The sequence below is a fragment of the Pieris rapae genome, chromosome 3 (genome assembly GCF_905147795.1).
Source record: "Pieris rapae chromosome 3, ilPieRapa1.1, whole genome shotgun sequence".
In the NCBI taxonomy this organism is placed as follows: domain Eukaryota; kingdom Metazoa; phylum Arthropoda; class Insecta; order Lepidoptera; family Pieridae; genus Pieris; species Pieris rapae.
The window spans coordinates 11,496,364-11,508,167 of NC_059511.1; the positions used below are offsets into that span (position 1 = coordinate 11,496,364).

At 42.0% G+C, this 11,804-nt stretch overlaps 1 protein-coding gene across 1 annotated transcript; it reads right to left on the reverse strand.

Annotated features, from left to right (window-relative positions):
- Positions 1 to 1,613: 1,613 nt before the first annotated feature.
- On the reverse strand, positions 1,614 to 11,374 carry LOC110997665 (tetratricopeptide repeat protein 7B). The gene is made up of 18 exons (XM_022265919.2): positions 11,039 to 11,374; positions 10,357 to 10,636; positions 9,727 to 9,841; positions 8,941 to 9,089; positions 5,885 to 5,990; positions 5,702 to 5,818; positions 5,434 to 5,631; positions 5,240 to 5,369; positions 5,052 to 5,173; positions 4,857 to 4,982; positions 4,627 to 4,776; positions 4,356 to 4,559; positions 4,101 to 4,236; positions 3,816 to 3,960; positions 3,660 to 3,741; positions 3,481 to 3,586; positions 3,192 to 3,398; positions 1,614 to 3,107 (listed from the first exon to the last, which is right to left on the reverse strand). The coding sequence occupies exons 1-17, from the start codon at positions 11,163 to 11,165 to the stop codon at positions 3,196 to 3,198; spliced, it is 2,496 nt and encodes an 831-aa protein (XP_022121611.2). The 5' UTR covers positions 11,166 to 11,374; the 3' UTR covers positions 1,614 to 3,107; positions 3,192 to 3,195.
- Positions 11,375 to 11,804: the final 430 nt, after the last annotated feature.

Genomic DNA, 11,804 nt, shown 5'->3' on the forward strand with positions numbered 1-11,804 from the left:
ACGTGGCACTGGTACCTCCCGAACTGACCGATGTCTCGGAGTATCTTGTCTAGTTCCACATCGCGCGGCTTGCACATCTTAACATTTTCACTTAACACAAAAACATTACTAATTTGTAGAGCTATTTAAACCTGAACCTAGCTGACATGCGATAGTGATATTAGTAGTCGTTTTTAAGAAAGAACATCCCACGCTTGTCAAACGATGGCATTTTATTTTTCGCATTCAGATTAATATGGATCGTCACTATGGTCACTTATAAAAAAGTTTTAACGTGCCTGTCAAGGTAGAATAAGGAAAACTAGAATCTCACGTAGAGAATGGGCCAAGAGCATAGCCTCGAACTAGCAGGTTTACTGTTTCTCTTTTATAATTTACATTTCCTTAACTTGGCTTTGTAAACGTAACGATAAAAATACAGACGAAGTTTTCCTTACTCACTGTTTTCAACATTTTTGAACAAGAATCAACTTTCATTTTAGGCTACGTTAAAGCTCATCAAATTTAGTAAATTGATAATGTAAAGTTTTACACAAGAAAGATGACAATACCTAAATTCTAGTTTTATTGCGGTACTTTATCAGATATTCACTATAATGGTCCAGCAGTGTCACACCAGAAGCTTCTCTGCATACAGGTGACTTCAATATAATATGTAAGGCAGAGCATGATAAACCAAACGAATCTCGTCGTTTAATCTTTTCCGATTTTCTCAACATAAAGTGTCTTGCTTGTTTACAAATGCTATCTTGTACCACTTCATTGCCTTTCAATGTTATCTTTAAGTACTATCGGGCCAATCAGTCTCAATTTTAATTGAAATGAAATATTAATATATATAAATCTCGTGCCACAATGTTTGTCCTCAATGGACTCCTAAACCACTTAGCCGATTATAATAAAATTCGCACACCATGTGCAGTTCGATCCAACTTGAGAGATAGGATAGGTAAGATCTTTAATTATAGTCGCAATTTTATTTTATTGCAAATTATTTGTTTATTATTTGATACAATTCTAACAGATGGCGCTGTGTTAAAAGTACCAACGTTTCACACAAGTTCTCCTACGGTTTCCCTTGATTAATTTACTACTATGTAATATAACAAAAACCTTAGCCACAGCAACGCTTGGCCGAGTCTGCTAGTTCAATAATAAAATCTATTTTAATGCGCCAAAGTGATCTTTGTCACGTTATCAGCACGAGATGTACAAAATGACCGACAATTAAGCAATTATTATGATTGCAGACACGCGGAACCGACCACGTGTAATGGCAATACTTTCAGCCATTATTATTGTCGTATACTTAATAGTCTAGTTAAATTACCATAGTTGACTAGTGGTCCACACTTTTATTGTTGTTTTAGCTGTGTTATTTACGAGCCCGGGATTAGCACTCTTTGTAAATCTCTAATTAAAAATGGAAAGGATAAATTAAAAATAAAACCAGATATTATGTAACGTAATAATTACAGTTTTCCCAAACTTTTATACATATATACATCAACACCGAATTCGAACATCTACATAAACGTGTAAGAACAGTTATAAATATATTTATATATCATATATATTTACAATGGAGGATTACAAAGTTACAACAGAGGCAGCTAAACATACCTTTTATCATTTCTCAACTTTATTGGTCTAATTTCTACGTCCGTTTGAGTAACATACCGCAAATAAACCCAAAGTAAATTATAAAAATACAGCACCACCACAAGAACATAACAGAGGGCTTACAGTTAGGGCGCATTACGCCAATCCCAGGGTCACTCAAATGTTTCCAAGACCCAAAACCCAAAACCATATCGCTTAAGCTTCAAACAATTATCTTCAAAAATGTAAACAACTGACAAAATCTAAACATCCGACTCGATACGATGATATCATAGCAAGCTAACATTCACAAAAGACATCGATGGACGGGATACCTAATAGGTACTTAGGTATATTGAGAGAGAGTTTTATAAGTTAATAAATTTCAAGTTCAAATTCGTGTGAAATCAAAACATATAAAGATCAAAAGACATCGCTTAGAACAGCTGTTTTCCTTTAGCTGTGAACAGAAACAGCACAATAGCATATCACTTACAATTACCGGAACGGTAAAGTTAATAAAATATTTATAAATTTAAAAATGTGATAAATATTTACAAAAGATAAGACACACGAATATTCACGTTAAATGTAAATTTGATTTTGTAAATTTGGGTATTTTTACTACTAATAGCAAAGTGAAATGTTAAAATTGCGAGATGATTTTCGCGAATTTATTTATGCACTTATAGTAGGTGACATCAATTCCTAGTCTTCGAAATCACTTTTCACGCTGAAAACATTTCTCTTTTTCCACCCAAAATGTAGTCACAATCTACTCTCGAGTTGAATGCTCGTCATCACTCTTACATCGTATGACAAGTCTTGTAATTGTAACTTTCCTATATTTTATAATCTCCGATTTCTTTAAATACGTTTTTAAAATCTACAACATACACGAAAGTGGCTGTAAAAGAGCCGTATTTTTCTCTTCGATTTTCTTATTTTTTATTTAACGATTATACACCGAACGAATTTAGGAAGACCAAGTGGAGTTTTTAGTCAACTACTAATGAATAAAGCTCTGTTAAAAACTGCTTAAAATAAAAATGTCGTCACGCATTTATGCTTCATGTAATTACCAGAATCTATTAATTAAAAAAAAAAGTGAAAACGTTATCAGAGACAACGTGTGATCTGTGATCTGTGATCGTCCTGTCATTCCGGACATATGTCGCTATTGTTTATTGTTTATGGTGTCACCGTACTGTACGGCTTTTTTTATTTTAGGGTTTTTAATGGCGTCAATCGACAACTGATCGAAGTAAAGTCATATTAAAAATGGTGGAAATCCTGCTAATACATGCAGTTATTCTTTGAACATAATAAAGATAAAACATGATAAAACAACTTAGATTGCAAAGTTTAAACAAAATGGCGGACTGAAATTACTTTTGCCTTAAGCCTAATCTCGTTGTGGATACAACACGAGTTTCACCCGACTTTCCCTTAACGTTCACGTCACTCCGCGACTTCGGCAGATCCAGTCCCTCACGCGACGAGTCCTGAAAATTGTCACCACGATTTAGACTCCCCGGCCGTATCTGTGTCGACGCGGCACGGTCGCGCGATCGGCCAACGGCGCTCACCGTGTCAGAGGTCGGGGCACAGCGGCGTGAGCGGGTGCAGCGCCAGGGCGGCGGCGGCGGCGTCGGCGGCCGCGGCCGGCTCGCCGAGGGCGCCCAGCACGAGCGCCAGTCTGCGCCACGTGTCCGCCCGCCCGGGCTCCAGCGCGCCCGCCTCGCGCAGCGTCCGCTCGGCCAGGCGCAGCCACCCGAGGGAGTAGTAGGCCCCACCTTAACGGAGCGAGAGGAAGTTAACGAGGGACACGAGCGGGTCGCTCGGACGAGAGAACGACAAAAGACGGGCGGGCCTCACCGAGCTGCAGCATGGTGTCCACGTGCGTGGGATGAATGGCGAGGGCGTTCTGGTAGCACTGGCGCGCTTCCTCCCACTCGCCGCACGCGCCGTGCACGCGCCCGCGCTGCCGGTCACGACTCGTTATAGTCTCTTTCTAGTCTGCGTTATACTAAACCTAAATCTATCATTTCCCTCACCGTGTACAACACGAGATGGCTGAAGGGCGTCAGAGCGGCGGCCTCCGAGACGCATCCCGCCGCCGCACTCGTCCGACCCAACCTGAAACGCGACACAATCGTCATCGACACGATGAACGACGACGATCTCGGCCCCGTCCCGTGGGCCCCGCTCACCTCAGACAGAGATCGGCCAGCAGCAGCCAGGCGTGGGCGCGATGGTCCGCGAGGGGCGAACGCGCTCGTTGCGACAGCGTGGACGCGTTCTCGGACAACGCCCGCTCCACGCGATACGCGCCCGCCGACTCCGCTCGCACCGACGCTGTCGGGGTCAGGAGAGAAAGAGCGGATTAACATAGGATGTCATCGAGGCTTTCCGACCCGGCAGAAGCGGAGCAGCGGATTCTCCAGCACTGCACTTTCGATCAGGCGTTACTTTGCTAGAGTCGAATGGTACTTTACCGGCATCCCTCACGCTGTGCCGGTCGTCCCGCAGCGAGTCCGAGAGCGCGTCCAGTTCCGCGTACTGCTGCTCCCCGTCGGCCTCCTCGGCGCTGTTGAGCAGCCGCAAGAGCTCTTTGCCCGTGGCCAACGCCGCCTGAAAGCGACGGACTACTTGACTATTCGGTCTTTATTCCTCGGTGTTCATTAGGAGCTCAAATTAATAGAATGTGAAATGGAATAAAATACGAGACGGTCGCCGATGCGAGCACCCACCTCGCCTCCCTCCCAGAGCAGCTGCAGAGCGGCCAGGGTCCAGAGGGGCCACTCGGCCGCGGGGTAGTGGTGCCTGGCGAGGCGAGCGGCGTGCAGAGCCCTCGAGCCCCGGGGGCCGGCCGCCGCGCAGGACCAGAGCGACGCCGCCAGGCGCAGGCCGCCGCCGCACTCGGCGCGACACGAGAGGCAGGCGCGCGTGGCGTCCTGTCGCAGCAATTTCGTTAACGAGGCGCAAAGGCGGGAGCGGAGCGTCGTCGGTCTGCGGTCTCACCATGGCCTCGTTGAGCATCCCCTGGTGCACGTACTGCAGGGCGAGGTGGTAGAAGGCGAGGTGGTCGTTGTCGTCGAGCCGCACGCTCTGGATCAGGTACTTCAGGCACGCCTCGTTCTCCGCGTCTTTCTCGAGGCGACCGTTCGTTTTCTGAAAGCATCGTTCCCGCGTCAGTTTCGCGACACGTTCGAGGCTCGGCTGGAGGAAGAGCGCGGAGGAACCGCGGTCACCTGCGCCTTCATCTGGTGCCCGATGGCGCAGTGCAGGTAGCAGCGGGCCAGCCGGGGCGCCGGGGTGTCGGGGCGGGCTCGCGCCGCGCTCAGCGCCCGCTCGGCCAGCTCGATGCCCTCCTCTATCTGCGCGCCAGAAATCGGTTACGGGTATTCTCTCTCGACGAGCGACCGCAGACGCGAGGAGGCACTCACCCATCCGGCCCTGAAGGCGGTGGTGGCGGCCACCAGCCTCAGAGGCGCGTCGTGAGGCACGAGAGGCGCCGCGCGGCGGGCGACGCTGACGGCCCGCACGTGCGCGTTCCACGCCGGACTACCTGTGGACAGACCGCCCTGTAGGCCCCGCTTCGAACTCGCCGCCCGATCGACGCCACCTCCCTCACCTTGCTTCGGCGGCGGCCGAGCCAGCAGCGCCGGGCCGGGCTCCTGGCCGGACGCGGCGGCCGTGGCGAGGGCTCGCTGTCGCCAGATGTGGCCGCACCCGAACGAGAACTTCATCGCGCGCTCCAACGACTGCAATCATGATAATTGAGAAGAGGCCGGACTCGGTCTCGAGCCGTCGACTGCGATCGGTCACCTCGAGCAGCAGCGGCAGCTGTCCCCAGCGCGTGACGGCGACGGCCAGGAGGTCCACGAGCGCCATGGCGTTGTAGAGAGAGTGGGCTCGGGCGGCCTCGAACTCGGCGCTCTGCGAGAGCACGGCGTCCCTCACGGCCATGGCTTCCCCCACCACCAGCGACAGCACCACCTCCTCGTGCACGTTGCGGGGCACGAACTGCTCGCGAACATCGCTTTAGACAAATGCCTCCAATCGAAGGAACCGAATGCGGGAGAACTGCGAATACCTGGTTGATGGCGGCATACTTCTTGGGTTTCCAAGGTCCGTCCGAGGCCTGCTCCTCCCTGCGCCGACTCAGAGTTCCACCGCTCGGCGGGGACGTGCCCTGCGGGGCTCTGTACACCTGCGGAGACGGCATTCGTACAATTTCGTGCGGACACCCAGCCGTGCCCGACGCCGACGAACCCACCTGTCCCGTGACGCCCCTCATGAGCACCTCGGCCAGCTGTCGGGCCAGCGTCAACCGCAAGGCCTGCGTGGCTCCGGACTCCACGGCCGTCAGCATTTCCCGATACCTTGGAATCGAAAGCGAAGAGGGATGCAGTGCAACTCACGATTTTACTTTTTATAAATATAATAATAATAATTGTTAATTTGCAATAAGTCTGTTCCTATAAGTTATAGGCTGTAACGTATTCGTAGAAATGTCAGGTAAACTTTTATTTTTTATTAAGTCATGAAAGTCTTTGTATGATTCCCGGGTCATCTGGGGCTTTTGCTATGAGCGAAATAAAAGAATGTTAATTGCTATGCAATTTAACGCGTAGGAGTTGAGAACCGAACCCCATTTTGGAGTGGTGTAGAGAACATTCAGCAGTTAGTTGACTTCGGCCTGAACCTCTCGAACCGATTCCACGTTTTCGTCAACCGCTGTATTTGCCATATTCTGGGCATCTACTTTCCTGAAAAGATCTGTAACGAGCGACCAGCAGATCCAGCGACGTTAATGGAATTGGTGAATGGATAGGCCGCACACTCCGAGGGGATCCCAATCATATTCCCGAGCAGGCACTCTATCGGAACCGGTAAGACCAATTTGGAACAATGTTTCTTACATAAATTCAAAATATGGATTGTATATTCAATTTGCTTAGAACACCACAGTCAAAAATCTAAATCAAATCAAAAATAATTTAATTGTAGGTAAAAGGTCGTCAAAAAAGAAATATATATTGAATGCTTCTAATTTTACACTTACTGCTAGTTCTCATACACGAATTGTAGTACGACCAGTCATCACAAGTAGAACCCGTCCACGAGTGAAGCTGGCCTTGAGTACACAATATAATAGTAATAATACTGAAATATTTTTTTTAATACAGTTGCTCAAAAAGTGGCATATTGCAGGGAGGTATAGCGTTCGGAAAGTGGGCTATTACACACTCGTGCTTTTTCTTTGCCATTCCCGCACTCGTGCGTTTTCTTTGCCAACTGTCAAAACAATGTGTATTAAAAAGAAAAACCAACCACGAAGGTTTTATTAAAAAGATTCATAGATGTTTTTATGATATATGATTGCTAAATATTATAATAATTGGATTCAATAAGTTCGGTTAGGTTTCTTTTCATTTCATATCAATTAAAAATTTTAAAAAGAATTTTATAATATATGCAAATACGTATTTTTTAAAGTTTACTAATAATTGGATTCAATAAGTTAGGTTAGGTTTATTATATTTCATATCAATAAAAAAAATATTAAAAAGAAAAAACTAATCATGAAGTTTTTACTAAAAAAAATCACAGAAGTTTTTATGATTCATGCAAATATTTTAAAAAGAAGCTACTATTTGTTTAAATATCAGATTTAATGAATGGACTCAATGAGTTAGATTTGGTTTTCTTTCAATAAAAATAGTATACTGAAGAATTGGCTGTATGGGCCAAGTTCCCTTTGCCTACCCAGAATGGGTGAAGAAAAGAAAAAACAAGCTTTGCTCATATTCTTTGCGGTTGGCGCCATTTTCCAAAAATGTTCTTTCGAGTTGAGTTATTTGTTGCACAAAATGAGTAATTTCGACGATATTTTATTTGAATGAATACCACCCGAACTCAGTATAATTGCACAAAATGCTTCGGAGAACAATTTACCGGAAATATATAACATATCTACGTGCAATGGATTTATTCCGTAGAGAGAAGAGATAAAAAGTAAATAGTTTAATTACATTGTTTAATTTTTTCGCAACTGTATTAAAAATAGTCGTTCAGTACACGTGCGGAACCGTCATTGCAACTTGTCCCGACTGTCAACCCTCACCTTCGGCTGCGCCTCGGCTCGGGTAGACATTCGTCGGAACTCGTTGCAATGACAGGCTTTCCGCACTTGTAATGAAATATACTATTTTAATACAGTTGCTCAAAAAGTGGCATATTGCAGGGAGGTATAGCGTTCGGAAAGAGGGCTATTACACACTCGTGCTTTTTCTTTGCCATTCCCGCACTCGTGCGTTCTCTTTGCCAACTGTCAAAACAATGTATTTTAAAAAGAAAAAAACAACCACGAAGGTTTTATTAAAAAGATTCATAGAAGTTGACATGATATGTCTATGTCTATGTCTAAGTTTTTATGATATGTTTCTTTTCATTTCATATCAATTAAAAAAATATTAAAAAGAATTTTATAATATATTATACAAATACGTATTTCTAAAAAGTTTACTAATAATTGGATTTAATAAGTTAGGTTAGGTTTCTTTTATTTCATATCAATAAAAAAATATTAAAAAGAAAAAACCAACCATGAAGTTTTTACTAAAAAAATCACAGAAGTTTTTGTAGCTTCTTTTTAAAATATTTGCATGAATCACAGATGATTCATGCAAATATTTTAAAAAGAAGCTACTATTTGTTTTAATATCAGATTTAATGATTGGACTCAATGAGTTAGATTTGGTTTTCTTTCAATAAAAATAGTCTACTGAAGAATTGGCTGTATGGGCCAAGTTCCCTTTGCCTACTCAGAATGGCTGAAGAAAAGAAAAAACAAGCTTTGCTCATATTCTTGCGGTTGGCGCCATTTTCCAAAAATGTTCTTGCGAGTTGAGTTATTTGTTGCACAAAATGAGTAATTTAGACGATATTTTATTTGAATGAATACCACCCGAACTCAGTATAATTGCACAAAATGCTTCGGAGAACAATTTACCGGAAACATATAAGTCGCTACATATCTACGTGCAACGAATTTATTCCGTAGAGACAAGAGAAAAAAAGCAAATAGTTTAATAAAATTGCTTAATTTTTTCGCAACTGTATTAAAAATAGTCGTTCAGTACACGTGCGGTACCGTCATTGCAACTTGTTCCGACTGTCAACCCTCACCTTCGGCTGCGCCTCGGCTCGGGTAGACATTCGTCGGAACTCTTTGCAATGACTGGCTTTCCGCACTTGTATTGAAATATAGTAATTCCGTACAAGAATGTTATCGGTGAATGACACATAGTCCTCTCCTTTCTCCATTACCTGTCGATGGCGGCGGTGAGTCGTCCGGCCCGAATGTGCAGCAGAGGCGCCCTCTGGAGGGCGGTTTCGAGGGTGGCGCCGGCGCGGGCGGCCGACGCCCTCTGCAGGTACAGCAGCGTCAACTCCGACGCAAGTTCGAAACTACGAATCTGAAATTTGGCACAATCTTCTCAAAATGTCACATTTTACAGTTTTACTCTCCTACAACTTTATCAAAAGATGAACAACTTTAATTATAATAAAGCCTTTTATATAAAAAAAATTCCTTCATGAGAGCAGTACCATTCCCTCTCCTCTCGTCCTCCTCTCACGTTGAGATGTTGTAAGCTGCAGTTGGTAATAATAAAAAATAAATCAGTGGCGCTACAACCTCTTTAGGTGTTGGCCTCACATTTCTAAAACTGTTTAATGATAATTTTTAAATTTAATATGCAAGTAGGCCTTCATCAGCCTCTATTGCCTGACACACGTCAACTTTTTGGGTCTAAGACATGTCGGTTTCCTCACGATATTTTCTTCACCGTTCAAGCAAATGTTAAATGGGCACATAGAAAATCCATTGATGCATAGCTGGGGATCGAAACCTACAACCTCAGGTATGAGAGTCGCACACTGAAGCCACTCGGCTAACGCTACAGTTGGTAATAGTAATATATAAATGTGAATTCCCACATTGATCAAAATTTTATGCAGATGTCTACAAAAATGGTGGTGGTAGTTAGAAATGCTATTGAAATGAGAATTTTACTAATTTATAAATAGAAAACTTTTAAGTTTTATGTTTACCATCTCGGCCTCGCATTCAGCTTGTTTAAACTTGCTGGTAGACGACGGCAACACACTCTGCTCCAAGCATAGGCCTTTTATAGCATAAGACTCAGCGACAATGCGAAGACTTCGACTGAAATAGTTTGATGTGTAATTAGAAAATTATTACTAGAGAATGTTTGAAATTACTCAAATCTGCCTCATTTTCATTTTAGGAATAGCATGTAATATTGTGTGTGTAAAGTAATTGTTGTACTTATACATGTTCCTACAGTATCAATAATTACCATATTACATCATGCACCCACTTCTTTCATGACTATGACTCATAACCCAATATTATGAGTAAAGGTTACAAATGCCATCAAAAAAATTTACTATTATTATTGTATTTATTTGCATAAAAATTAATCATTTTTAAACAAACATAACTTTGTCAAAAGATAGGAATTGTTTAATAAATATAAAATGTACATTTATTACTGCAAATTTTCCAGCTATTTTAATAAAAATCACAACAAGTTACTTAAAAAGAAAGTCAGATAAATTCTCATACAAATTATACTTTTAATTTCATTTCTAAATATTCTTAATACATAGCTTGCTAAATAACATAAACAATATTCTAGTAAGGTTTGTTCAACTTACACAGGCAATTCTTTTTCGGTCAAAGTGTTTAATTCTGCAAACTTATAGTGTTTTAATGCATCATCATATGATCCACATGCAAAGTGAAGCTTGCCAAGCAACAAATGAGCATCTAATGCAACTCCTGCTTTCTTTCCGGCTTCATCTGTAGCCAGTGTCAAGTATCCTTTGGGCTCAGACAACTCTCGTTGAGCACGCTCTATATTGTCTTTGATAGGAGGCCATTCATCTAGGTAGACTTCTAACTTGCCTTCCCCAATCAAGAAGTGTGCAAGGCTCTCTGAAACACCACAATTATCAAATATTATAATTTTGTTTTGAGAAAAATTGGACAAGACAACTTTTTCATGTACACTCTTATGAAAGCTTCATCTGAAACATCATTTCTTAATTTCAACATAACATTTAATAATATTGTATTGAGCAAAAACAAAATTGCTTATACCATGAAAATCAATTCGGCATATGAAAGCAGAAACACTGTTATTTATAACATAGGAAGTCGTTAATTTGACGTAACTTATTCTACCAGATGATGTGGGATCAGGTATCAAAATAAAATCTCTCATTTTATGTTTTGCATAATTATCTGAAGTTAAATTTTAGAGCCAATATTAAAAGATAGTGTTTGGTTGCATTATGATGAAATAGAATGGGAAGTAAACTGCAATGAATCTTTTACCGTGCTGTGGTGACCTGGCCTTGAGTTGCTGAGCTAGCTCTACAGCCTTCTTCCAATTAGACTCCTCGCGACTCTTTTCAATATCGGTCTCGTAGGTTCGCACAGAGTTTTTACTTCTCGATGTCATGGTAATACCAGTTCATATAATATATATATGATGTCACAGCATGTATTGACAAATAATCATTTTATTATAACATATCAAAATCTTAGCAAATAAATCTAAAGAATACTATGTCGAATGTCGATAGTCCTAGCTCCACTCCACAATCGAGGAGGGGATTATCCGATGACAGAAGTCAGAACATGGAGATGGCATAACAATATTATCAAATATCAATGGATGTTTGTCGTTCACTAATCAGGAATCACTCACTATTCAGCGGTTCAGCCTTGACAGTTGACACCTATTAACAGAATACATACACTTTAAGTTATCTGAAATCTGCACAATGGTACTCTGTGCGTTGTCTGTCAAAAATCAACAACATAGATGAAACACACTAAAGAGAAAGACACAGATTCAGATTCATTCGGGTGCATACAGTTTACCACATTATAGTAACATGTAACATGAAATACTAGATGGCGTTAGATGTTTCGAACAAGATTATGATACATGACATGAATAAATAATTTTTATTTTACGATGAACAAAAACGTTTCTTAAGAAATAAGAATTATAATTTTTTATTTTATAAAATTTAGCTATAGACATATTTTTATAAGAAATATTTTACATACACGTTAATGTTGAATTATAACT

Coding starts and splice junctions, on each gene's coding strand:
- LOC110997665 (XM_022265919.2), bottom strand. CDS start 11,165: ATGACATCGAGAAGTAAAAACTCTGTGCGAACCTACGAGACCGATATT. Junction 9,842..10,356: donor ACCGAAAAAGAATTGCCTGT/GTAAGTTGAACA, acceptor AAACTATTTCAG/TCGAAGTCTTCGCATTGTCG. Junction 5,370..5,433: donor AGCTGCCGCTGCTGCTCGAG/GTGACCGATCGC, acceptor TCATGATTGCAG/TCGTTGGAGCGCGCGATGAA.